This window comes from Xiphophorus hellerii, chromosome 13 (assembly GCF_003331165.1).
Source record: "Xiphophorus hellerii strain 12219 chromosome 13, Xiphophorus_hellerii-4.1, whole genome shotgun sequence".
Classification (NCBI taxonomy): Eukaryota; Metazoa; Chordata; class Actinopteri; order Cyprinodontiformes; family Poeciliidae; genus Xiphophorus; species Xiphophorus hellerii.
Genome location: NC_045684.1, coordinates 11,007,317 through 11,032,001, shown reverse-complemented (window position 1 = coordinate 11,032,001; position 24,685 = coordinate 11,007,317). Strand labels below are relative to the sequence as shown.

At 37.9% G+C, this 24,685-nt stretch overlaps 1 protein-coding gene across 4 annotated transcripts in view; it reads left to right on the top strand.

Moving 5' to 3' along the window:
- rbms3 (RNA binding motif, single stranded interacting protein) overlaps positions 1-24,685 on the top strand; it is a 334,935-nt gene that overhangs the window by 277,226 nt on the left and 33,024 nt on the right. For all 4 annotated transcript variants that reach the window (XM_032580204.1, XM_032580205.1, XM_032580206.1 and 1 more), the window contains 4 exons: positions 218-324; positions 15,907-15,950; positions 19,619-19,715; positions 24,435-24,485. In XM_032580204.1, the coding sequence (XP_032436095.1) occupies positions 218-324; positions 15,907-15,950; positions 19,619-19,715; positions 24,435-24,485 (299 nt within the window). The remainder of the gene's footprint in view (positions 1-217; positions 325-15,906; positions 15,951-19,618; positions 19,716-24,434; positions 24,486-24,685) is intronic.

Sequence of the window (24,685 nt, the reverse complement as noted above, 5' to 3'; positions counted from 1 at the left end):
CGAGGACAGGGAGGGCCTGCCAACCTTGTCAACCTGGGAATTTGTCTAGCAGCTCCATAGGACCCAGAAAAGAGGAACGGAATGAGCCAGAAAAAGAAACGCCATGGCAGAAGTAAAGAAAAGGAGATGCGGTTCAAAAAGGCATTTGCCTTTCTGCAGGGTCACAAGATGCCACCCTTCTAAAATGTCTTTGACCTTCGTTTTTCTCTCTCTGCAGCCCCCACGGAGCCTTTGCTGTGCAAATTTGCAGATGGAGGGCAGAAGAAACGTCAAAGCCAGAGCAAGTATCCTCAGAATGGGAGACCGTGGCACAGAGAAGGGGAGGTAAGATTTTGGGACAGTACAAACTTTTACTCTTGCTCACTGAGAGGAAATCCTAAATGCTGAGTGACCCTAAGCTTTTTCCACATCTGTAGAGTTGAGTCTTAGGAGGAATGAATGTAAAGAAATGGAATCATTACATCTATTATATCTTTTCTGTAGCTGTCCACAAATGGCTACAGTACAATGTAATGCTTCAGTAGCCGATGGGTCAAAAGAGCTCCATGGTTTGGTCATCAATGTCATCATGACTTGTGTGAAACAAGAAGGGTTTCAAAGCTGCAGGAAGAAACAAGCAATGAGGCTTGTGATAATTACGTTCATCAAATAATACCAATGTATTCTCTTTTCATTTAACTGTACTTTTAGTGAATTAATTACTAAATTCATAAAAACTGTTCATCCAAATCTACAGATTAGGATAAAGGCTCCAATAATATGAGAAAGCTGTCAAATCAACACCCTCGTGCTGTTCTCTATAACCACAGACAGAATCACTAAAACTTCTTTTTGGGATTTTTTCCAAGCATTGTTGGTGTGTTTGTGGTGATATATAAAGACTTTTACAAGGAACCACACTTCATTCACAAGTAAAACAAAACTGTTTGCATTCAAATATGACAATAATGTTATAATAGATGTTAAGATTTACTGCTGTAAATACAGGCCTTCCAAAAACCCAAATAAGTCTGTCTGTCACATCTAGTGTTTTTGCAAACAGAAAGGATTTGCCGTTTGTGTCCATTTTAAGATATGAATCTAGTATGAGGAAAAATAGAAATAAATAGACAGTTGAGATGGCCCTGAATGTACATGAGCTGTCATGTAAATTGCACCTCTAGCCAAATGCCTCACTGAACACACATTCCCTCCACACATCAGAATGGCAGGAAACCCAAAACCAGATTCCGTGTGATAACATGCAGATACAAGGTTACAGCTAACAACTATCTATACTGGAAAGGACACGTAGAGGACGCAGGCTAGGGAGCCTTTAAACTGGAATACATAGATGAGGAAGAATGCGAGCATATACCTAAACCCAGCACACACGTTTAGTGAGGCTGACAGTTGTGCTGAAGCAGCAGTGGGGGGAAGACCGAGAGAGATGAAATGTTTGTCCTTCAGAAAACAGTCTCTATGCGCATTTGTTGTTGGTTGTTGGACTATAAATTGGGCTCCGTGTCTCTCTCAGTGCTTCATCACATGATTAACTGCACTGAACACATCCATTCAATTAGGGGCTGTTTTTTTATGGTAGAACAATTTTACACAAGAACTTTTAATGGGTTTTAAAGATAATATCTGTATGTTGAGACTTTAATTTATCATGAAGATTTTTCTAATCCTCATAGGGTCAAACATCCCCACAGCTGCATACATTTCACTTAGAACATTAGACCTAAACTACATCGTTTTTGCAGCCATCAAGCTTCTGGGGTAAATATTGCTGAGTATTTCGACATTCATCTTGGTTAAAATTAATGGAGTTAATGATGCTTCTCTTGCAATACAACTGGAGCACTGTTTTTGGCTTGAAAGCATGACATTTGCTCCTGCAGTTGTACTTCTATTATAATATTTCTTCAGATTGCATTTCAGCAGTTGCAGATTGATTTTAGAGCAGAATGCTTGTGTGTTCACATCATTTTTTTTTCAAAGCAATATCAAAAGTGATCCAGATTTTTCCAGTTCATGGAAGGCCAGAAATGTGGTGGTTCCTGAACAACCTAACCAGTTATCTTTCATCTGAGGTCGACTGTTTGTGTATGCTCCCAGAAGTCAGCACAGGCCAGATACATCTGATTAACATGTCATTCACTACAACTGTTAAAATGAATGGTTCTGCATACCACAGCAGTTTAGGAATGATTTCAAAGTACCGAAGCAGCTTGTGTAAATCTGCAGTTTTCCTCGGAAAGTTCTTGCGCTTTTTATTTGTTCCAAGTATGGGTCAACCCAATATGATGTCAAATAAATCATTTTTTTAAGTTTCCAAAGAGAAAATATAAAAAGTTTCTCTTTTTTTAAGAGAAAAAAGAACTCTTTGTTGGAGCTCTACAAGGTGCCTGCAAACCTTTAGCACACTCCTCGGTTTATTTAGAAGAATTTCAACTTTTCACCATGTAAAGAGGCTCTGTTTTAAGTTACCCTCTTGTAGGACGCGCAAGGTGATTAAAGTAGAGCTTGTCCAGGATGGTGCACTCTGACGCAATTTACTGTAGCTAAGGGAAGTTTCATCAGACTTCAAGACAAAAAAAAATTGTTCACCTAGATTCTATAAACATACAGAGACCAGAGGGGAAACAAGAACGACCGGGGAGAAATAACAGAGACCCAGAGTTTGTGCATAGATCTGAGTTCAGCCAAAGGCTGAGCTGAACAAAAAAACATTGAAGCACATTATCATAAGCTAGCTAGCTTGAAGCTTAATTCAAATGTACACTGAAGACCCATTTAAACCTCAAGTTTCAAATCTCAGAGCAGGGATTTGTGTCTCAGTTCAAAATATTTTCACGTTCCCTGTTCCTGGTAGTTATCTCCTCTTCCCCGCTGGTGGCCTCCACTCACATTGTTTCACATTACTTTGCCTTTTACAAAATGCTGTGTCGAAGTTCAAGACCAAGTGTGGAGAGCGAAATCTGTTGCCGAAAGCTTATATTTTTATGCTGGTTGGTTACTTCAGATCCACACCTCTGCTTCGTATTATTTTAGAGCGAAATGAACAGTGTTTTGGAAAAGTATTCTTTAGCTTTTCTCCTATTTTGCTACATTACAACCACAAAATAAAACGTTTTCTTTTATTGAGGATTTAAAGTTCAACACATTGCAGCTCATAACTGCAAAGCGGAAAGAAAAAGGGTACATGACAGAAGACCTTTTAGAAATAAAATGGAGAGCACGACCATAAACACATAGCTTGACCTACAGTGAGATAGTTCTGATCAAAGTATAATTATGTGTTAGAATAGCCTAGTCAATGCAAAGACCTACATAAGTCAGAAATATGTGTTAGTACTTGAAATTAACCAATAATCAGACATTCTACATCCTATCTCACTGAGCTTGGGAAGAATGGAAAGAAACTTCCCATCTTTACATGTGCAAAGCTGGTAATAGACGTAAACAAAACAAAACAAAAAACAAAAAAACTCATCTGTAATTGCAGCAAAAGGAGTCCTTACAAAGTATTGCACCATTTTCCTTCTATTTCACAATTATGAGCTACTTCGTTCTGGTCTACAACATAAAAGTCATAAATTGTGTTAAGGTTTGTGGTTTTAACGCGACAACATAAAAACAGTCCTTGAAAACTAATTTACAAGCTTTTTTCCAGAAGTAAATGTCCAGTCGCCTTATTTAGCACAAGAGGCTAATAATAGATGTGCCCACTCAACATGGTGCAGAATGTGTTAATGAATCTCACAGAGAGAAGGCGCTTCAGGTGGGTCAGTTGACCTTCAAAAGTGAGAAGATTTGCATGCACCTTGTTCCAAGTGTGTGGCCATGACCTGTTCCAAAGGCAGTCAGCTCTAACTACATCCTCAACACTTCAACTGGATCTCCAATGATGCAGTTATTGCTGGTGCTAAGTGATGCATATTTGGTATTATTTTATTATTATTTCAGGCATAGATAGGTTTAACAAGCTTTAGTTTTATCCTTGCGTGAATAATAAAGTCTCTCTGATGTCATCTCATAACCCTTTTATTGTAGAAATAAGATCAGTAGATTTGGCCCGAATGCAAGTACTTAACAGTAAATCCAAACTTCCAGGAATAAGGACTTTGAATTTCTCGTAAAAGCTTTGATATTTGAACTTATTAATTTATTTGTTCATGTAAACCTTTTTGCAAACAGCTTTTTAATGCATATGTCTGTTAACAAAGCCAGATAAGTAGAGATTAACAAATTATTTTATTCTCCTTTCAGGTATATTGTGTTTTGAAACTGAGTAACTGGTTTTCCAACAGATTAATACCATCGAGGGTCTGATTATTTCTTTCCTGCTAACTGGAAATTTAAAAAAGGGTTACTATATTTGTGTATTTGTGTCAACTGTTGCTTTTTGTAACACTCATTCAGCCATCAGTAGTTACCAAAGTTTCAACTTAAATAAGATTGTGCTTTCCTTGGGACTTCGTGATCAGCTGCTTTCACATGTTTATTTAAAGAGCCACCATTTGTATTTGTTAGTCTTGTCAACTTTTTAATTCATGCCATACTAAGGAAAGGAACTTTGTACATTTATGTGTTGTGAAATTTCACCAAAATGTCCTTCATTTTTGGCGATGGCCGCATGAGATCAGGTGTGGCCTGTTGCCTCTAACACCTTTGCTGAGGGAGATATAACTACGATCGACCCTCTGTGATACGATCCCCAAGGCCGACTCAAAGGACGTTATGCGAGGATTTCCCAGCCTCTAGACACGATGCTATGATACTTGAAAGTCCTGCCAGTGTTTGACGCCTGGTTGAAGGACAGAAATGTTTTGCCATATCAGTGGGTTGTTTATACTACTGACCACAGAGATTTCAAGGTCACTGAATGTGCGGTGTTGATCTGCAATCGGTTTTTTCCTCCTTTTTCCTCTAACCCAACTATCCCACACAGAGATGAGGAGCAAATTTAAAAGGTTTAAATTGGTTAACTGCTACAAACATTTAGCTACATATTAAACATCTTCCATGTTTCATGTTGGTATATATTTTGGTGAATTATGCAGATTTTGACATCTGCATTGGGTTTGTACCAGCCTTGTCACTATTGAAGGCAGATCACCTGAAGATGTGATCTAGTTGAATCAAAAGCATTTGAATGGGATAATGAATAGAATGTCATTCACCCTACTGTCATTGATCAGGTGGTTGATGGGCTATTACATGTCAGTCTGTTTATCAGAACTGGAGACATTTCTCACCACGCATACAGATTAAGGGGAGAAAGAGTCCAAAGCATCCATCAGTCTCTTACTCCTCGTCTGCCTGTACAGAATCTCCTGTGGCTTTTTTAAAATTTTTCTTAACTCTTCCTTTTATTCTGCCTTTAAGTGCTTTCTGCACACGTTTCTCTTTTTTTCTTCCCTTTTTTGTCTCCCTGCGTCTTCCTCCCTGTGTTTGAAGTCTTCCCAGACCCCACAGCAACATATGGAGAGAGAAAGAGCAAGTGACTCACTGAGACGGAGACAGAGAAACAGAGAGGAAACACATTGCATGATCAGTCAGGAGTTGCAAGGGGTTGAGTGCTGCAGGGTGGCTGGTGGCAAGGATTGAGAAATATGACAGATTTTCTTGTAAACTACCCAATGTGGGAGCCTAGAAAGTGCTGTCTCTCGCTGTCTCATGCTGACAAACATATTAGTCACTGCAATTTTTTTTCAAAACACACACACAAGCTCTGTAGGTGCTCAACCCCATCCCTTCCCCCATTTTTACTCCTTCCTTGCATCTCACCAACACACACACACACACACACTTATTAAAAAAAAAGAAAAAACTTTTCAAAGTCACACTTCTCAAGCAGCTACTCTTGGGGAATGCATGTAGATAAAAAAATTTTAAAAAACGTCCGGATTTTCTCTGTGTGAAAGCCTAGCAGATGTCTGCGTGTGTGTGTGTGTGTGGCCACCAGGCAGAAAAAGAACAGAAAGCAAATTGGTTTCTGAACAGAAAATACAAGCAGGCATGATGCCACTGTTTATTCGGACACACAGATTTTATAAGTTACCAGCTTAAGTATATTTTTAAAAATTCAAACTCTCTTGGGATCATTAAAAAAACTATTTTATTTTCAGAACACGAAGAGGAAGTTTGAAAACTGAAAATAAACTGCTTCTTTTCTAAAAGTCACGGTGGTGGCTGAGCTCTGTTTGATTATTTTATTTTATTCTATTCAGTTTTGAATCCATTTCAGATACCCGGGCAGAGTAGCTGCCTCTTTTCCTTTTTTCCAGACGTACCAGCCTGCATCAGTAATCAGTTTATAGCCCTGCAGAATCGCTGGTCAGGAGCTGTGGAAGTCATCAGCACATGGAAGGAAGCACAGCACCGAGGGGAGATATCAGCCTTGCCAAACAGCTGGTCATATCTGCTGCTGCTATTAGCACACATGTAAAGTCATGCTCACCAACAAAACATGTCCACAGTCTCTTCATTTCAAACAGTGCCTTGCAAAAGTGCCATTGGAGGTTTCTACCACCTGTGCGCATCTAGACAATTGAACATTTACCCATACGCCCAGTAAAACTGAATGAACAGCGTATTAGAACAACCGCATTTTATTGCTACATATTCTTAATATTTCTTGGTTAAATTTAGGTCTGGACATTGTCTGCTTTGACCTAAACCATTCTTTTGACCTCAGGGTTCTTGTGCAGCTGCTAGTAGAACCGTCATCCATACTCGTCTTTTGCCGCCTCTACCAAATTTTCTTCCACAGTTGCTCTGTATTTAGCTTCATTTAATTCGGATAAGCTTCCCTGACCCTGAGGAAGAAAAATATCCCCACATCATGATGCTGCCAGCACCACCCCAGTGGTTGTGTGTTCAGAGTGATGTGCAATATTAGTTTTCTACCCTAAATAGTGTTTCTCTGTTTTCTGATGTGTTTTCCACTTGGCTTGTGGCAAAATAAACTTTTAGTGGTTTTATTTTGGATTCAATTACCCAGATACTGTGTTTTTTTTTTCTAATTAGGTGACTAATAAACGAAAGTAATAGTTTAAAAATAATCTGCCAGTGGAACTAGTACTATTTGATCAACAGAGGAATCATTTACTTAAAACAAGTTCCTATACCTTTCTGAAAAGTTACATGTAAGTTAGGTTTGTCTTATTTCAAATGTCTAGAAACCAGATCAAAAATACTTGGTAAGAGTTTATGTTTTTACAGTGTGAATAAAAGTGAATTCAACAATTTCTGGATTTTATATTTACTTTCTGAAGTGGAAATCTTTTCCACTTTGCAATAACCTGTTATATTTATTCAGTCACCTAAAATCCTGATAACTGCCTTGAAGTTTGTGACCTAAAAAATGGTCAAATGTCCAGTGGACAGTATGAACACTTTAACACAATATTATGTTCACACATCCAAACTTTGAAAAAGATGTTTTAGACAATACACAAACACTTAAATGTTCACAGAATGATGTTACTAATCTTTTAAAATTAACAGCTACTGCATTCGTTTCGAATAAGCTTTCCTTTTGAGTGGACATGCTAATACATTTTCACAGACAGACACCGAAAGCCACTTGATTACACATCATTGGATCTGCTGGAGGTTCAGTGTTTTTGCTCATTCTCGGGGTTTTGGTCATAGGCTCACTGATACCCCTGCTCTTTAGAGCAGCTGTTTCCTGAATTGTGTGTGCAGGTAGCCGCCAATAAGAACAAGAGTGAAAAGAAGTACAGGAAGAGGAAGGAGGAGGGGGTTCGAAGATTAGGAGGGTGTGGAGTGAAGAGTGAAGGAAGGAGAAAACAAGATGTTGAAGAAAGGGCAGTAGAGAGCACAAAGTGAGGGAGAAGATGGCCCAAAAAGTGTGTGTGTGTGTGTATTCTGATGAAATCTGCCATCCTCAGCAGCCTCCTGTTAAAAGAAATCGGATTAGCTCTCCTCCGGGAGGTAGCCTTCAGGAATGCAGATGAAGGATTGCGGCACAGGTTCCTCTCCTGGACTCTAAAATGCTCTTAGCCACACACACCCAAGAATCCCGACACACCTTCTCTGTCTCCCTTTTTTCTCTAAAAGGCATGTCTTCATTTCCTCCTATTCATAAAAGCATAATTGTATGTGATTGAAATAGAAAAAGAGCGTCTTCAATCCTAATTCAGTTTGTCCTATTGACTGAGTTTAGTCCCACCTCAACTTTGGCACTTGTCAGTTCTTCCAAATTTAAACGAGCTGATACGAGTTTGATTTAATTCATTTTTAGCATAAAGAATCGGTGCTTGGATGTAATAAATGTGCAGCTGCAAATGATCTATGTGACATTGGCAACTATTGGCAGCTTCTGCTTCAGTCTGAAAGGTTATCAGCTAAACGGGGTCTGTATCAACAGTTTATCATGTGTTATGTGGCTTTTCAATTGTGTTTGAACTTGTACTTCATGAAGTTTAATTAATTAGCATTTTTAGCCAAGAAATATGATTAAAATGCAACAGAAGTATGATAAAAAAAAAACCAGGAATCTAGCTGAGAATGCTGACAAAAGCTGGGGAAGAGAGACCTTATGTACTGATTAAGTTGATGATTTATAAATTTGTCCATCCATCCATCCATCCATTTTCTTCCTCTTTATCCGGGGTCGGGTCGCGGGGGTAGCAGCTTCAGAAGGGAGGTCCAGACTTCCCTCTCCCCAGCCACTTGTTCCAGCTCCTCCGGGGGAATCCCAAGGCGTTCCCAGGCCAGCCGAGAGACATAGTCCCTCCAGCGTGTCCTGGGTCTTCCCCGAGGCCTCCTCTCGGTGGGAACACCTCGCCCGGGAGGCATCCAGGAGGCATCCTGACCAGATGCCCGAGCCACCTCAACAGGCTCCTCTCGACGTGAAGGAGCAGCGGCTCTACTCTGAGTCCCTCCTGGATGACTGAGTTTCTCACCCTATCTCTAAGGGAGAGCCCAGACATCCTATGGAGAAAACCCATTTCGGCCGCTTGTATCAGCGATCTTGTTCTTTCGGTCATGACCCAAAGCTCATGACCATAGATGAGGGTCGGAACGTAGATCGACCAGTAAATCAAGAGCTTCACTTTTTGACTCAGCTCTCTCTACACCACAACGGATTGGTACAGCAGCTGCTTGACGGCAGATGCTGCGCCAATCCACCTGTCGATCTCCCGCTCCCTTCTTCAATCATTCGTGAACAAGATCCTGAGATACTTGAACTCCTCTAGTTGGAGCAGGACACACCCCCCGACCTGGAGAAGGTACTCTACCCTTTTCCAGCTCAAGACCATAGCCTCGGAAGTCTGTTTGGAAACTTTATCACCAGCTTAAATTAAATTACAGAGCTGCACAGTGGAATGTAGCTTAAAGCATCTGTGAATTAAGTCTCCAGCGCAAAAAAAAGAAAAAAAGAACGAGTTGCTTCTGTAGCTAATTACTCTGGGTAAATGTGCAGATCATTGTGCTAAACTTTAATGGAATAATTTCCAAGGATGCCAGCAGATGCTTTGGACTGACAGAGGTCGAATAAAAGCCAAAAGTATGGAAGTAAATATGTGCCATCAGAATTTGAATGAAAAATGCATCTGAAATTTGAATGTTGTATATTAGTGCTTACTTTTTCAGTGTTAAAATAAATTCAGAATATATTTTTAACCTAAAAAAAATTCAGTGTCATTATTTGTACATGGTTGCAATTTTCATTTATTAAAAAGATTCACATTCCTATTTCAAAGTGATCAAATTTTCAATATACATATTTTTCACAGTTTAAATTTTCAGTGTTAAAAAATTCAGCATATAAAAAATTCAACTTTTCAAAATTCGAATGCAATATTTTCATTGTCCTCCAATTCAACTTGCTCAAATTCGCTGTCTCAAATTCAACGTCTAAAAATTCGCTGCAAAAATGGCGAGGTTACTTCAGGTCACAGACATTAGCAATGGATGTCAGATTCCAGGACCCAGCTGATCACGTGACACAACCGTCATATTGAAGAAATACCAGCATCGCCGAGGCTGGCGACCATGGAGGCGAACGCAAACCCAACGGTGAGTTTAATGCTTTCATATTTCTGTATTATATTTTATTTTGCGCATGAAGTTTGATACATTATCTTAAATCTTGATTTAAAACACGGGTTGGGCCGTTGTTAATCTTACACCATGTAGTGCTAGCATATTACGTCTTGCTACCTCCTAGCCCCCCCAGCCCCTCACCCAATTTACCCCGTTTTATTTCAAAAAGAAATACCACTTGCGCCAAGTCTAGAATCTTGAAAGAGAACTGATGGGTGGCGACTTTCTGGGTTGTTTGATGTTGTCTTAGGTGAGACTGAGACAGGCAGTCTTAGTAAAGTGTAATTTTTCAGGAGATGCTACCGCTAATGTACTAAGCTAATATGGCTGCCTTGTATGCTTCAAGGAGGGGCTGTGAACACTACCGACATTAATTATAACCACAACCCCATTCTGTTCAGCTACTGTATTGTTCAGGTGACTTCATTTATGAATTAATTAAGAAATTTATTGTCATAAATTTCTTAATTATGACAATAATTAAGAAATTAATTATTTCATAATTAATTTCTTAATTATTGTCAGATAAGAGACACTTGTCTCTTATCTGACAAGTGTTGATATACAATATTAATTTACATTATTTTTACTTTGCGGTATAAAACCTCGTTCTGTTACCTAGCAACACTATAAACAACTCCCTTTGTTTTTTCAATTGATTTTAACAAATTTTCAAGAAAAATATATGCTTGTAAGTACATTTGTTAACTTATTTTAGATTAAATATCATAATTTAATTTATATTACTGTGATTTCTCAATACTGACCTACTGATTTCAAAATACTTTTTTATTTTGCTGACAATTTTTTTGACATGTTTTTTTTTTTTTCTCTTTTCAAGGAATTTTTGCTGGATCATATTTTTGATAGACTCCATGATCGTTTGGAGCATGTTCTTGAACGTATGCCCCTGGATCTCCTGGACTTTATCTGCACTCAAGAACTAGTTTTTTTAAAATCCAGAATCAGTTAGGATCGCCACCACAGCTAGAGGATCGGACTGACGTTTCCTTCTGTGCAGTCCCGTTCTGTTTAGGATCCTGCTCAGAGTGTGCATGCTATTATTGGTTTCAACCACAGTGCAAAGCAGCATCCGTATCTCCGTGTTTTAGACTAAACATGAAGGGAAACTTGTCCAAGTCCTGTTAGCCACTGTACTAGCCTAGCATAATACTGCCACTTCCTGGACATAAAATTATCACGTTTATACAAGATGCGTATCATGTTTTAACAAGATAACTATCACATTTCAATAAGATACGTATGACGTTATAACGTGATAGCGCTCGATTTTTTCCCCCTGGATTATAGCAATAAGCTTCCATACCAGTTTCAAAATTCACCAGTTATGAAATGTAAAGCAAAATGCTGATCATGTTACCACAAAGGTGAATTTTAGTGTCTTTATGGTAGACATGTTTAAGAACTAAAATGTTCTAAATTTGTAATTTGATTGTTTTTTCTTTACTCAAAAGAAACCTAGTAGGTACATTTGTACATTGTTCTAGGACTTTAAATTTCTTGCATTATAAGAATCAGAAAAAAGTTTTGTTTGTCTTATGTAATTTATTTTCTAATACTTCAAGCATGTATGAACTCATCTAAGTACATTCAATAAAATTTTGCATAAAAAACAATTTCAGTTTCATATTTAAAACTGCCTGTATAAACAGTACAGACTCAGAGAAATGAAATACCTACTCTGAACATTGTGTCATTCTAGTTCCTCTAGTTTTGAATGTGACAAAACTAGAGGAACTAGAGTAACACGGTACTCTAATGAATAATACATATGATTACTATGTATCATATGTATTACATAGTAATCATTCATCCATATGAATACATTGTATGTATTCATATGGATGAATACATTCATATGTATCAAATTCATATTCAATACAATATGAATTCAATACATTCATATGTATTGAATCACGTTCAATACATGTGATTATATGTAATCATCTGACAAAATCAGAAAATTGAATTGATTCTACATTTCAACAAAACTTTCATTTGAACAAAGCTGCTTCACAAACAGAACTGCTACAGCTTAAATGTAGATTTTTTTTTTTTTTACAGGTCGATCATTCAAAGCAAGCCAAAGCCAGTTTGCGTAGAGGAAATGCAGGCTAAAAACTCATCACTGAAAGATTTGTAACTCCTGTAGTGACAAGGAATTCTTAGCGTTTCGTAGCAAGTGGCAGCTGTTGGGTAGTTTCCATGAACTATCTCCACAGACAGACTTGATGGCAGATTTTCCCATCCGGTCCAGAATTTCATCATGTCTTTCAGTTCAGGTGGTGTGGCTGTGGAAGAGAACAAAGCCACAATCACATTTTCAATTCTAATTTACCATACATCCGCAACTTATGGATAACGTTGTATGTTTGTAAGACTAAAGTAACTGGAAATATTCAAGACAGTTTTACTTTTTATTAAAATCCACATCAGTTCTGGAACCACATGTTGAGATAGAGCTAGACTACACAGAGAGAACACACAAACATGCATGCAATTCAACTGTTTGAATTTTGAGCTAAGATTAAAACTGAATTGTGAGGTACCACTGCAAGCAACTAAGAAAAGAATTCTCCTACAGCAGGGGTGTCAAACTCCAGTCCTCGAGGGCTGCAGTCCTGCAGTTTTTAGATGTGCCACAGGTACAAAACACTGGATTGAAATGGCTTCATTACCTCCTCCTTGTGTAGATCAGTTCTCCAGAACCTTAATGACCTAATTATTCTATTCAGGTGGTGCAGCAGAGGCACATCTAGAAGTTGCAGGACTGCGGCCCTCGAGGACTGAAGTTTGAGACCCCTGTCCTACAGGGATGTTTCATTGAAAAGTTATCTGAAAATCTCCAATCAGACACTGGTAACATTACCATTTGCAATTAACTGTTTCAGATATCCTGAAATGCGGCATCTGGTTTCCTTTGAGCAGTCGTCATCTTCATCACTTCCGTCATCTGTTTCTGGCCAAGTGATATGCTGAAGTACCACCTAAGTTTAGTAGAAAAAACTAATTGCGTTGTGTTTAACAGAAGTTTGCAAAGAAAATGTTTTATATAAAAGGCATTTCATTAAAACAATAACAGATGCAGCACCATAATTCCAGTTATTTAAATATACCTCTGGACACAGGGAGGCTTCCTCCAGTGGAAAAAGCAGCGGTACAGCATCAGGCCGCCGAGTTACCAGTGACCATATTGGGATTTCTTTCAAGCCTCGTCTAAGCTGCTTTATTTGTCTTGCGACACGTCCAAGAACCTAATTTAGAAAATGGTAATAGTTTATTTCTAAACAATTCATTTCATTACAGTCATTGTGCTGCTCTGGTAATTGAAACTAATAACAGGGATCAAAGCAGTATACAGTAAAACACAATGTGTATAAAAAATGTAATTCATGTGACACTGAAGATATGACAATCTTTACAATTAACAACTAATGTAAAAAGATTAATCTTTAAAAGTGAATCACTTGAGTTTTGCAAGACCTCAGAGAAAGTATGAGACTGTTCCTCAGATAGGAGCTTAAGCTTAAAAAGCTGTCATTTGTCTAAGGCAATCTAAAGAAACTGAAATAAAACAATTTGTTTGAAAGATTCTACCTCTTACCTTTGATTAGGTTTATAGAAAACACTTAAGATAAATTGGTACCAGACTATTTCAAAAATGTTAAAACAATGGCAAACCTGCACAATTCTTTATCCTTCTGTGTATCAAAATTGGATTTTAAATAAAATGTCATTTAAAACATAAGTTAAAGAAAAAAATACATGCAGTAGAAATGAATGCTGACTCACTGCATGAAGTAACAGCTTCTCAAAAAGCCACTTCCTATTGTTCTCTGTGGGGCAAAGAAGGTCCCATGAATATGCCAAGCTCTGTACTCTTTCCATTTAAGTATCAGAGAGCCTGGATTCTCCTTCGAGCTGCAAAAGACATCACAAATGACTCAGAGGGAAAAAAAGCAAGAAAGAAAATAATGTAAATTAATATTGTATATCAACACTTGTCAGATAAGAGAAGCAGTATTTTGGATGATGTTGTAATGACAATAAATTTCTTAATTAATTCATAAATGAAGTCACCTGAACAATACAGTAGCTGAACAGAATGGGGTTGTGGTTATAATTAATGTCGGTAGTGTTCACAGCCCCTCCTTGAAGCATACAAGGCAGCCATATTAGCTTAGTACATTAGCGGTAGCATCTCCTGAAAAATTACACTTTACTAAGACTGCCTGTCTCAGTCTCACCTAAGACAACATCAAACAACCCAGAAAGTCGCCACCCATCAGTTCTCTTTCAAGATTCTAGACTTGGCGCAAGTGGTATTTCTTTTTGAAATAAAACGGGGTAAATTGGGTGAGGGGCTGGGGGGGCTAGGAGGTAGCAAGACGTAATATGCTAGCACTACATGGTGTAAGATTAACAACGGCCCAACCCGTGTTTTAAATCAAGATTTAAGATAATGTATCAAACTTCATGCGCAAAATAAAATATAATACAGAAATATGAAAGCATTAAACTCACCGTTGGGTTTTCATTCGCCTCCATGGTCGCCAGCCTCGGCGATGCTGGTATTTCTTCAATATGACGGTTGTGTCACGTGATTAGCTGGGTCCTGGAATCTGACATCCATTGCTAATGTCTGTGACCTGAAGTAACCTCGCCATTTTTGCAGCGAATTTTTAGACGTTGAATTTGAGACAGCGAATTTGAGCAAGTTGAATTGGAGGACAATGAAAATATTGCATTCGAATTTTGAAAAGTTGAATTTTTTATATGCTGAATTTTTTAACACTGAAAATTTAAACTGTGAAAAATATGTACATTGAAAATTTGATCACTTTGAAATAGGAATGTGAATCTTTTTAATAAATGAAAATTGCAACCATGTACAAATAATGACACTGAATTTTTTTTTCATGTACAAATAATGACACTGAATTTTTTTTAGATTAAAAATATATTCTGAATTTATTTTAACACTGAAAAAGTAAGCACTAATATACAACATTCAAATTTCAGATGCATTTTTTATTCAAATTCTGATGGCACATATTTACTTCCATACAAAAGTCACAATACAACAATACATTTCTTTTACTTGAGAAACTTTATGCTCACAAATACTAACCGCAGTGCTGTTTCCTATGGAGCTATTTGTTGCAGCTGGGCCATGTAATGATGTGTCTTTGTTCTTTATAGTCTTGAGTTGTTCCTTCTTTAGATCTAAGATTCGAGTTGTTCCAAGAGACAAGTTTTTTTGTGTATGTGTGAGGAAAATTACATTCTCTTTGCTTTTTGACTTTCAAAAAATCTCATCAAACTGTTTTTCCTGCTAAGAACATCAATGGGGAAAGTAAGAATAGCAACTCCTTCCTTCTTTGTTTCACATGCCACACCACTTCTGGTCTAGAAACATGAGCTCCTCATTCACTTGTGAGTACAATATCGTGGGTACAATATCTAAGGATGTAATTGGACAAGCACCATCATACATACACATGTGTATATTCAATAGAGGTCTCTGGAAAAGGCTTTTTTTGTGTCAGAAAGTGCATTTTAATGTCACTTATCTGCTTGGACAAACACAGACTATGATTTAGTTCTGCTTCATACTGTTAAGGTTTAATGATTTTCTGTCTCCTTAAACATATTTATAGATTAATCAATGTAAAAGGAAGTCAAAGTCAGAAATCCCATTGCTTTTGCAGTAACAGCCAATAAACAGAAGAGGCTAATTGCCTAACAGTTTACCTAAATAATTATTCAAATATAAGATACATTTTTGAACATTTTCCTGACATCCTTTCTCTCTTTCAGACTGGCATGGCGTTAACGTACGATCCTGCTGCAATGCAGAATGGGTAAGAAGTCTATCTTTGGCACCAGCTAATGCACTCTCCCTTCCAGGCTCATACAAGCCAAGTCAATATCACTGTCATACATAAAGATTAATGTAGTGTCTGCACTTTGTTACGGTTTGATTAGGGAAATCTATACAGACTCCAGGTATTGGTTTTTCGGTGGTTGGGTTGGATGAGAGATGTGGGGCACAGAGGGGAAGCTGTGTGAGCCTTCCTGTGTGTGTTTACTTGTTTGTGTCTTCACATGTGCTTTTGGTCTTTATGTCATGAATTAATGGTAATCCGGAAATAAATGACCAGAGCGACATATTTAGTTTTTCGAAGTTCCTCTGAGACAGGAAAGAGCATGCTGAGCCCACCAGACTTCTGTCTACCCCTGACCTCAGTCATTCTCAGGAAACTCCTCACTTCCACTTCCTAAACCACTTATCCCCCAGCGACCACAAGTCAATCTCAACCAGCAGCCTACACAAACAGCACCACTCACTTTACGCAGCCTGAAATGTAAACGCTCTGTCTGATGGAGCTCTGCAGGCTTGTAATCTCACGGGTATATTTTGTGGGAAAGTAATGTTTACATTTTCAGACATTCCAGTTTACATTTAGTCAGACTGCAGAAAAAGTGAACTAACAGAGCAATCAGTTTGATATCATCCAGCAGAAATGTAAAATATAGGAAGAAATGTCTTCACAGACAGATGCAGTATTGTTCTAGTGTATACTCGCATTACTATATTAAATGATCAGAATTGACAGTATTTTCTTCCATTGTAGTGTCTGCAATATATGCAAAAGTTTTAAACTACCCCTGATTTCTTTATCAGTGGACCTGCATGCTTTCTAAAGGTCTTTAAAATATTTTCTTAAAAACAAAACTGGGAGATCCAATATTCTTGGGAATCAACATGTTTGCTCTAAAATACACTTTTCACAGATTTTTTTTTTTTTTTAATTCTACTTAACAAAAGGGAACAAACTTGTGGTTAACTAATGAGCAGGTCCAAGATTGTCACAGCATTAAAGCTTTGATCACTCTGGCATGCTCTGACATCTGATTTAAAGTACTCTAAACCATAGGAATGTTATTTTGGAGTATTTTTGTGATTTTGGATTTTAAGGACAATAAAATCAGTGTTTTGGAGTGGTCATTAAAAAAGCTCTAATCCCAGTTCACTAGTAAACCTCTAGACAGAGCTGAAAACAAATGTTTATCAGCTGCTTTGCCATTTGATACCACAACACCTTGGTAGAAATACATCTGCAATGATCTAATAGAAGCGTCTTTTTGCAGCTAATTACTTTGGAAGATTTATAATCTAAGTCCCTCCTGATGTACAATTTGTACATGTAGATAGGAATGGATGTGCAAGGCCAGTTTTGCAACTCTAGAACTTGGATAATCAGTGAGATGGAATGAATGAAATCATCTGTATAGTGGTATCCTGGGGTCAGAGGTGAGGCCATCTGTTGGACAGCTGAGATTTGTTAAGAAATGGGTCATGCAACAGAGCAATGATCCCAAAAATCAAACAAATGGCAGGAAAAGAAAAGTATTGTATTGTTCCAGCGGCTTGAAGTCCAGACGTCAGTCTGATTTAAAAGGTTTGGCTGAAATCACAAGAGAGCAGCGGATAAACAAATGTCTTTGAAGATCAATATACTAATGCAAAACTACAAATGTGTTCTTCAATTCTTTCATAACAATCTGAGAGACATATAAGATCATAGAGAACACGACTGCTACATCTTACCCTTACTTAATGTGATTTAGATGAGGGTAAGATACTCTCTTTATAGCTATTGAGAGTATCGAGCATTTTGGGTTAATTTTAGAATATTAACACATAATTTAACACATTTCAAATGACTTCTTGATAACATGTGATCTAACTATTTGGCTGGCTCTTGCACATGTAATTTGGGTGTCAAGTTATCAAGTAATTATTATAAGTGAGTCTGAAAACATTTTACCAAATGATGTTCTGATCTTTAGTTACAGACCATGCACAAACCGACTAATTTTGTTTGCCTAGACAAGAGCCATTTAAATATAATTTGTTATGCTCCATACTGTTTTTGCTTTGTGGCCTTGAGGAAACGACACAAAACACCAAAATAAATAAACCTGCAGTTTTACAGATATATCTAGCTGAGGAACAAAACGTTGCAGCACATTTATGTTACTTGTTATTTGTTTCAACTTTTTAAAATGACACTGGTTAATATATATTGTCCCACTTAATTATGGTAAAATTTCATTTGATCCATTCAGATGCATTGATTTTAGCACAACTTTATCATTTAAACAAGGATAACAATATTACATTCTGACCTCAGCTACATGATTGATGAATGTTTACACTTCTCATACAAACCTATGAATGCATTTTTGTTTCCAACACTGGGTATTGTCTCTGTTCTCACTGAAATTGTCTAAGCACTACCTTAACTGAGAGCTTATCAACAGGAGGAAAGGGTAGATGTAAGGTTAGGTAGGTTTGGAGAAGTTTAAGAAGAAGTCTCCTTTTTCTAAACAGCATGACTTAATGATTCAGACTTTCTAAATGTTTTCTGACTGTACCACATGACTTCGAGCAGACGAGGACAAAGTAGGTGACGTCTTGATTTACATTACCTTGTTTTAAGAAAACCAAATACAATGAATCCCTGCCTATTTGCGGTTCGGTATTCTTGGAAAACATGTCTATTTGTTAAAATATTCAACGGAAAATTCAGAATGGGAAGCTGAAAGACTTAGTTGCAATCCTGCTTGGCAGGTCATTGGCTGGTGTTTGGGAAGCAGTCAATCCAGGAACACAATTTATTTTACTTTTCGCTGATTGGCAGTTCCCTTAGGAGCGGAAATAAGAAAGATTGTAGATATTAGCTTCCTAAAATGGTTTCCACTGTGAATTTCAATGCATATTAAGGTATAATTGGTATTTGAGCTGTTAAAGCTGGTAGTTAAACATTATTAGGGTGTCCAATGTAATCCATTTCAGTACAAATACTAATAATAGTCAACAATTAGATCCTCTGTATGCAAAAGTATTCTGGAGTCAAATGTCAGTCCCACTGTTTGACCAGTGAAGTTTGCTGAAACTGGGTCATCAACAGGAAAATGATCCAAAACACAGCTGCACAACTACAACAGAATGGATGAAAATAAATCAATCAAGGGGATCCAATGTCGTAGTGAAAATACAAACCACAACCTGATTGAAATGCTGCAATGGGACCAGAAAAGAGCTGTGCAAAAAACATTTGTGTCCAAAACTCAGTGCACAATAAGAGGGGGGTAAAGTTGGTTCTTTTGTGTGCTTTGGCTTTGATTTAAATAATTTTAACAGCAGATGGTTTTCCACATATTGAAAAACTTAAGATTTGAAGTAAAATCAACTTTTTCTGACTTTGTATAAACATAAATATAGAAATCAAAATGTTACTGTCGGGTATCGCCAAAGTTTAACACCTTTGCATTATTCCATTAATGTCAATTATTTATTTTTTCATAATTGAGGAATAATTGAACTGAAGTATTTTCTGAAGTCTCAATTTTAACCTTGTAAATCACTGCATTTTTCTATTATATTACATGACGTAATTAGAACAGCTTTTGCTTGGTTTTAACTTTTTCCATTTTGGCTCCTTTTGTTCTCTCTTCTCAGTTTCTACTCCTCGCCTTACAGCATCGCCACCAACCGCATGATCGCACAGACCTCCATCACGCCCTTCATCGCTGCTTCCCCTGTTTCCACATATCAGGTAGGTCATAATGTGCCACTTTATGGGTGGATCTCTGCCTGCATGCGCTATAGAGAAGTTTTCTTTGTGTGCGGGGATGTTAGAAAGGAAATGAGCTGCAAAACAGCATGAGGTCCTCTTCTCTTCTCTGGTTATCTCTCCACTGTCCCAGCTGTGCTTGATAACATCTGTTGTGCGCAAGGGAATCACAAAACAAGCAACAAGAAAGAAACAAGTAAGAAAACAAGCAACATAAAAATTGGCATCAAGAAAAGGCTGATAGAGGAGAGAACAAAAAAACTTGCACATCCACAGTGTAATAATTTTTATCTATATATGATAAAATATTGATGTATCATAAAAATCAATGGGGTTTTTTAACTACTCATTAAGTGATCTCTTTCACATAATTAGATTTACCTGATTTCTGTGTATTTATTATGATTTGAGATTTTTTTAGAAAACATTTAAAAGAATTACAAGATTTCATTATTATTGCTTAACAATAATAAGCAATTCATTTGAAGCTTTCTGAATTTAAAAATGAGCAAAATCAGATCATTCACATTAGAAGGATTTTTACATTTAATCACTCAGACAAACATTTTGATTGTAGCAGCTGACGATGCTAAATACTTGAGATCCTTGGTGCATGGATGCAAATTTTGCTTGAAATAGAGCTTATGTCCTAAAAGGACATATAGAAAGCATCTGAGGGAAAGCTGTGCTTGTTGGTGAAATTGTGAAAAGTATCTAGTTTCTTCCCATTCAGCTGTCTGACTCTCTCTGCTCTCTGCCGCTGCTTTTTTCATTTTATTTTATTTTCTCTACCTTCACCACAATTGCTTCTTCTTTCAGAGTAAATTTTCCACATTCCCCGTGGCTGTGATGTGTGGAGTAATGCAACAGAACAGAACAGGAACGTGAAAATTGGCTCTGTGATATGCTGGGAGCATCAACCATTTCCCGTCGCTGCACATTTCATGCAACACCCTTTTTCCTAAATCTAAACATCAAGAGGCCCCGCCGCCATGCCCTTTTGCTCTGACGCTATCATTTAACATCGGTTCTGTTTGGTATGCAAGGACAGACAGATGAGAACACAGAACAAGAGAAAGGAGATAAAGGAGAGGTGGGAGCGTTTTAGAGGAAGATAAGTTGGGAGAGAAGGAAAGATCGCTCAGGTGGCGGCGATGGCAGTGCTTCGGTGGGTGGGCAGAGGGAAAGGTGTTCTTGAAGGTTGCTGTGCTCGTCTTTGATGCACGGCTGATTAAAACTGCGGTCCAGTACCTGCGGTGTAGGGGGAGAGGAAGGGGGGAAAAGCGGGCCATGGCACGTCTCTAATCCGCTCTCGGAAGGCTTCCCAAATTGATTTATCAAAAACAATGGCCAGGCTTTTGAGGAATATTAATCCTCACAGTTTCAATATCGGCCAGCTCTGCCACCGCTCCTTGTAATATTGCCCTTCAGCCAGGCATGGCGGGAAGGTGAGTCCTTCATCTTCTGCTAAAGTACAAAGAGACGCAGCAAGAAGAAAAGGGAAAAGAGACAAGGCATGCAGTTATACACAGCATGGCAAACAAAAGGAAATCATTTCGTTTTATGATGAAAAGTATTACCTTTTGTAATGAAAGTCTCTCGGTGCATAGATGTTATGGCATTTGCAATACTGTCTTTTATGTTTCTGTTGAGGTGATTCTTATTTTCAGCAGCATTTATCAAATCAGCAAATGGCCCATACAGCTCCAACTGCTAGGCTCTGGTGTTCTTATAAAGCTGCCGTCTGTGGGCTTCAGTGATGACTGGCTTTGTAAGACGGAAAAAACGCTTTGATGATACACATGACAGGAGCCGGTCCAGACCAGATCACTACCAAGATTTCAGCTGTAGTGTCGCCAGTCAGCCGTGGCCTGGTTTCCATCACCGGCCCTACAGACCGCTTCACTGGCTGACTAAATATGTGGCTGGCTGTTTGAGAGTGGAGCTGGCTGCTTCACTAACTAGCTACCTGGCAGGCTGTTTGGCTTTTCATGTGACTGGTTGGATGGGCTGCCAACTGGCTAACCACGCTACTGAACACCCGGCTGACCAGCTTTTTGGTTTATTGGCCCTTTTAAATTGTAAAACAAGCTGTGAAGTTCAGCCAGGGGTAGGGTGCTCTCTTGGGTTGAGCACATTTTGTCATTCATATTGACTGAACCCAGGGTGGTTGTATGATTGTACCCTGGTAACTCCTGTAATATAGAAGCAAAGCCACTTTGTTTGAGCTCGGTTTGTGCAATTCAGTTTATAAAATTAAAACCAGTTACTGAATCTTCATAAGCAAAGTCATTCAAGTTCAAACAAATATGAGAACACATGATGTGTTAAAGAGGCACATGCCATTATCATCACCTTTATTATCTTTTCAGTTTTCTTGTGCATGTAGCTTGGAATAGTTATATTCATCTCAATGTTTGAATTAAAAGTAAAATACCGTCATAGAAAAGAAAGAACAAGCAAATACAAAAAGAGAGATGGAATACAAATAGACATAACACAGTGGCCTCCAATAATGAAACTAGCGAAAGAAAAGTTGGCAGACAGCAAGTAAATTCATAAGATAAAGATTTTTATGGCTATATTTCCAATGAGGGGTAAAAAGAACTGGCTTAGAAACTTAGTAGACCAGCATCAAACCCAGGAATTTAAAAGTTCTTTGTGGCTGGGCCAATCTGTCTCTACATCCGCACAACAGTGGATGACAAAAATTTTGATATGACAAAAAAGCTGATTAGCCCTGCAAGAGTGAAGTTTGGAGAATGTGGGTATTTGTATTTGTGTTACTATAATAACTCCTGAACATTAAAATATTGGGGGAAAAACAGGTGTTTTCAAAAGTGTTGAGAGATGAGGAGAAAATTTCTCCATTCTTTTTTACTGTAGTCCTACTTTAATACTGTAGCCAGAAATTCAGTTAAAAATTAAATAAGTTGGGGTGTGCTGTGTAGGGGATAGCGCGACCCACGTTTGGAGGCCTTGAGTCCTCGACGCGGCCGTCGCAGGTTCGATTCCCGGACCCGGCGACATTTGCCACATGTCTTCCCCCCTGTCCTTCCCCCTTTCCTGTCAGCCTACTTTCATATAAGGGACACTAGAGCCCACAAAAAGACCCCCTGGAGGGGGGAGAAAACAATTTTTTTAATAAGTTGCCACTTCTAAACAAAAACATAATAGTATACTTGTAAATCAATTGAACATGTAAATAAATTAGAAAGACCTCATGGATGTTTGTCATTCTTTTTCTTTGATAAAATAAAAAAGAAAGATTCTGTGCTTTGAAAAACATGGTAAGGAAAACTAAAAAAGGATTTTAAAAATTGGAGCATGAGGTGACATGAAATATATATTTTGCCAAGTGGGATAAGTGGGTGTTTTTATTTTTATTTTTTGTTGTTGTTTTTTTTAAGTTGTACCATTTCATTAGATCAGCTCAGTGGTGTGTTGGTCTTACTAATTGCTTCTTTGCTTTCTGAAGCCCTAAATCAGCTTCAGAAGGACCATCTCTCACAATTTACCACTACCATTTTAATTAGCAAACAGAGATTTTAACCACATCTCTCATTATTTCCTTGTTCTCTTTGATCTTGAACAGCCAAACCCAAAGCCCTAAGTCTTATACGTATTAGTCTCAAGACTGCAGTCCTTTTATCTCTTAAACTAACAGGGAAGCCGGAATGCTCTTCCTCTGCCAGGGCCTGCACTCTGTCTCAGTTTTAAAGAAAGTGGCTGAGATCAGAATGAAAGCTTTTATGAATTCCTCGTTTAGTTTCTCAAAATTCTGGCCTTGAAGTTTTTCTATATTCCTGTGTACAAACAAGTGGCACAGAACCCTTGTTATGGTGGCACTGCAGTTTCTTACTTAGAAAATGCTCAAGAGAAGTGATCATAGATAAGCTTTTTATGTGTCAATCGGCTGTCCTGTTCAGCTGCAGAGAACAAACAGTGCCATGTGTAAACAAGCCGACTTGGCTGCATGTTTCCGAATATCAGCCTTGTTTCGGTGCGGATCCAAATCACGCATTTGTGTTGGCTCAGAGGATTGATTGCTCTTATAGCAGATTATTCTGTGTTTGTCTTTGTTTAATCCAATCGTTTTACCAAGATCTATGGCCGGTCTGTGTGTTTGTCAGCTACAAGCTGTCCAATTCTTCTCTCATGCAAATAAAAAAAAAAGTTCTGTTTGTTTATCATCTGTTCATCCAGTTTCATAACTGCCACTATCAATGCTTCATCATCTCTGATTTTCCTTTTCTAAATTAGTTTGTTTCTGTGAGTATTTCTCTGGTAATTGCTTGGCATGTGTCTCTTCTGTCTTTGCTTCAATCATGGTAATTTTATTAATAAAAAGTGGTGTTGAGTTGCTGTTGTCTTAATTTAAAGCCTGTTATTGCAAACAGAATTGAATTGGAGAGCAATAAGAAATAAACACTCCAGGCACAAGCCAAACTCTTGGCAGTTATGTCAAAGCAGGCTGCCTCCAGATCTCTAAATTCTTTCAATAACTTTTTTGGCATAGCTCAATCTGTGTGAATCTCAGCCATTTTGGTCAGTGTAGTAATTTTAAAGTCTTCAGACAGGACCATTCTTCGAACGAACTGCAAATACGCCAGCGTCTTGTATTTGTTTATGATGGATATAATTTAGATCCAAGACTCGTAAAAATGTACGTCACTGCACATTTTGTCTGTTTTTCCTCAGGTCCAGAGTACGTCATGGATGCCTCATCAACAATATGTTATGCAACCGACAGTAAGTACACTACAACATTCTCCACACTGGAGATATACAGTATATATCCAATTTTCAGACCAGCTTCCGTTTGGTATTCTTTTTTTACATCACTGGCTTCTATTTTCCTGCACATTTTACCCAGAGGAAACAAATTTATTCAATCCAAAGCACCCAAAGGAGTCAAGAAAAAGTATAATTAACAACATATTTATGATAGC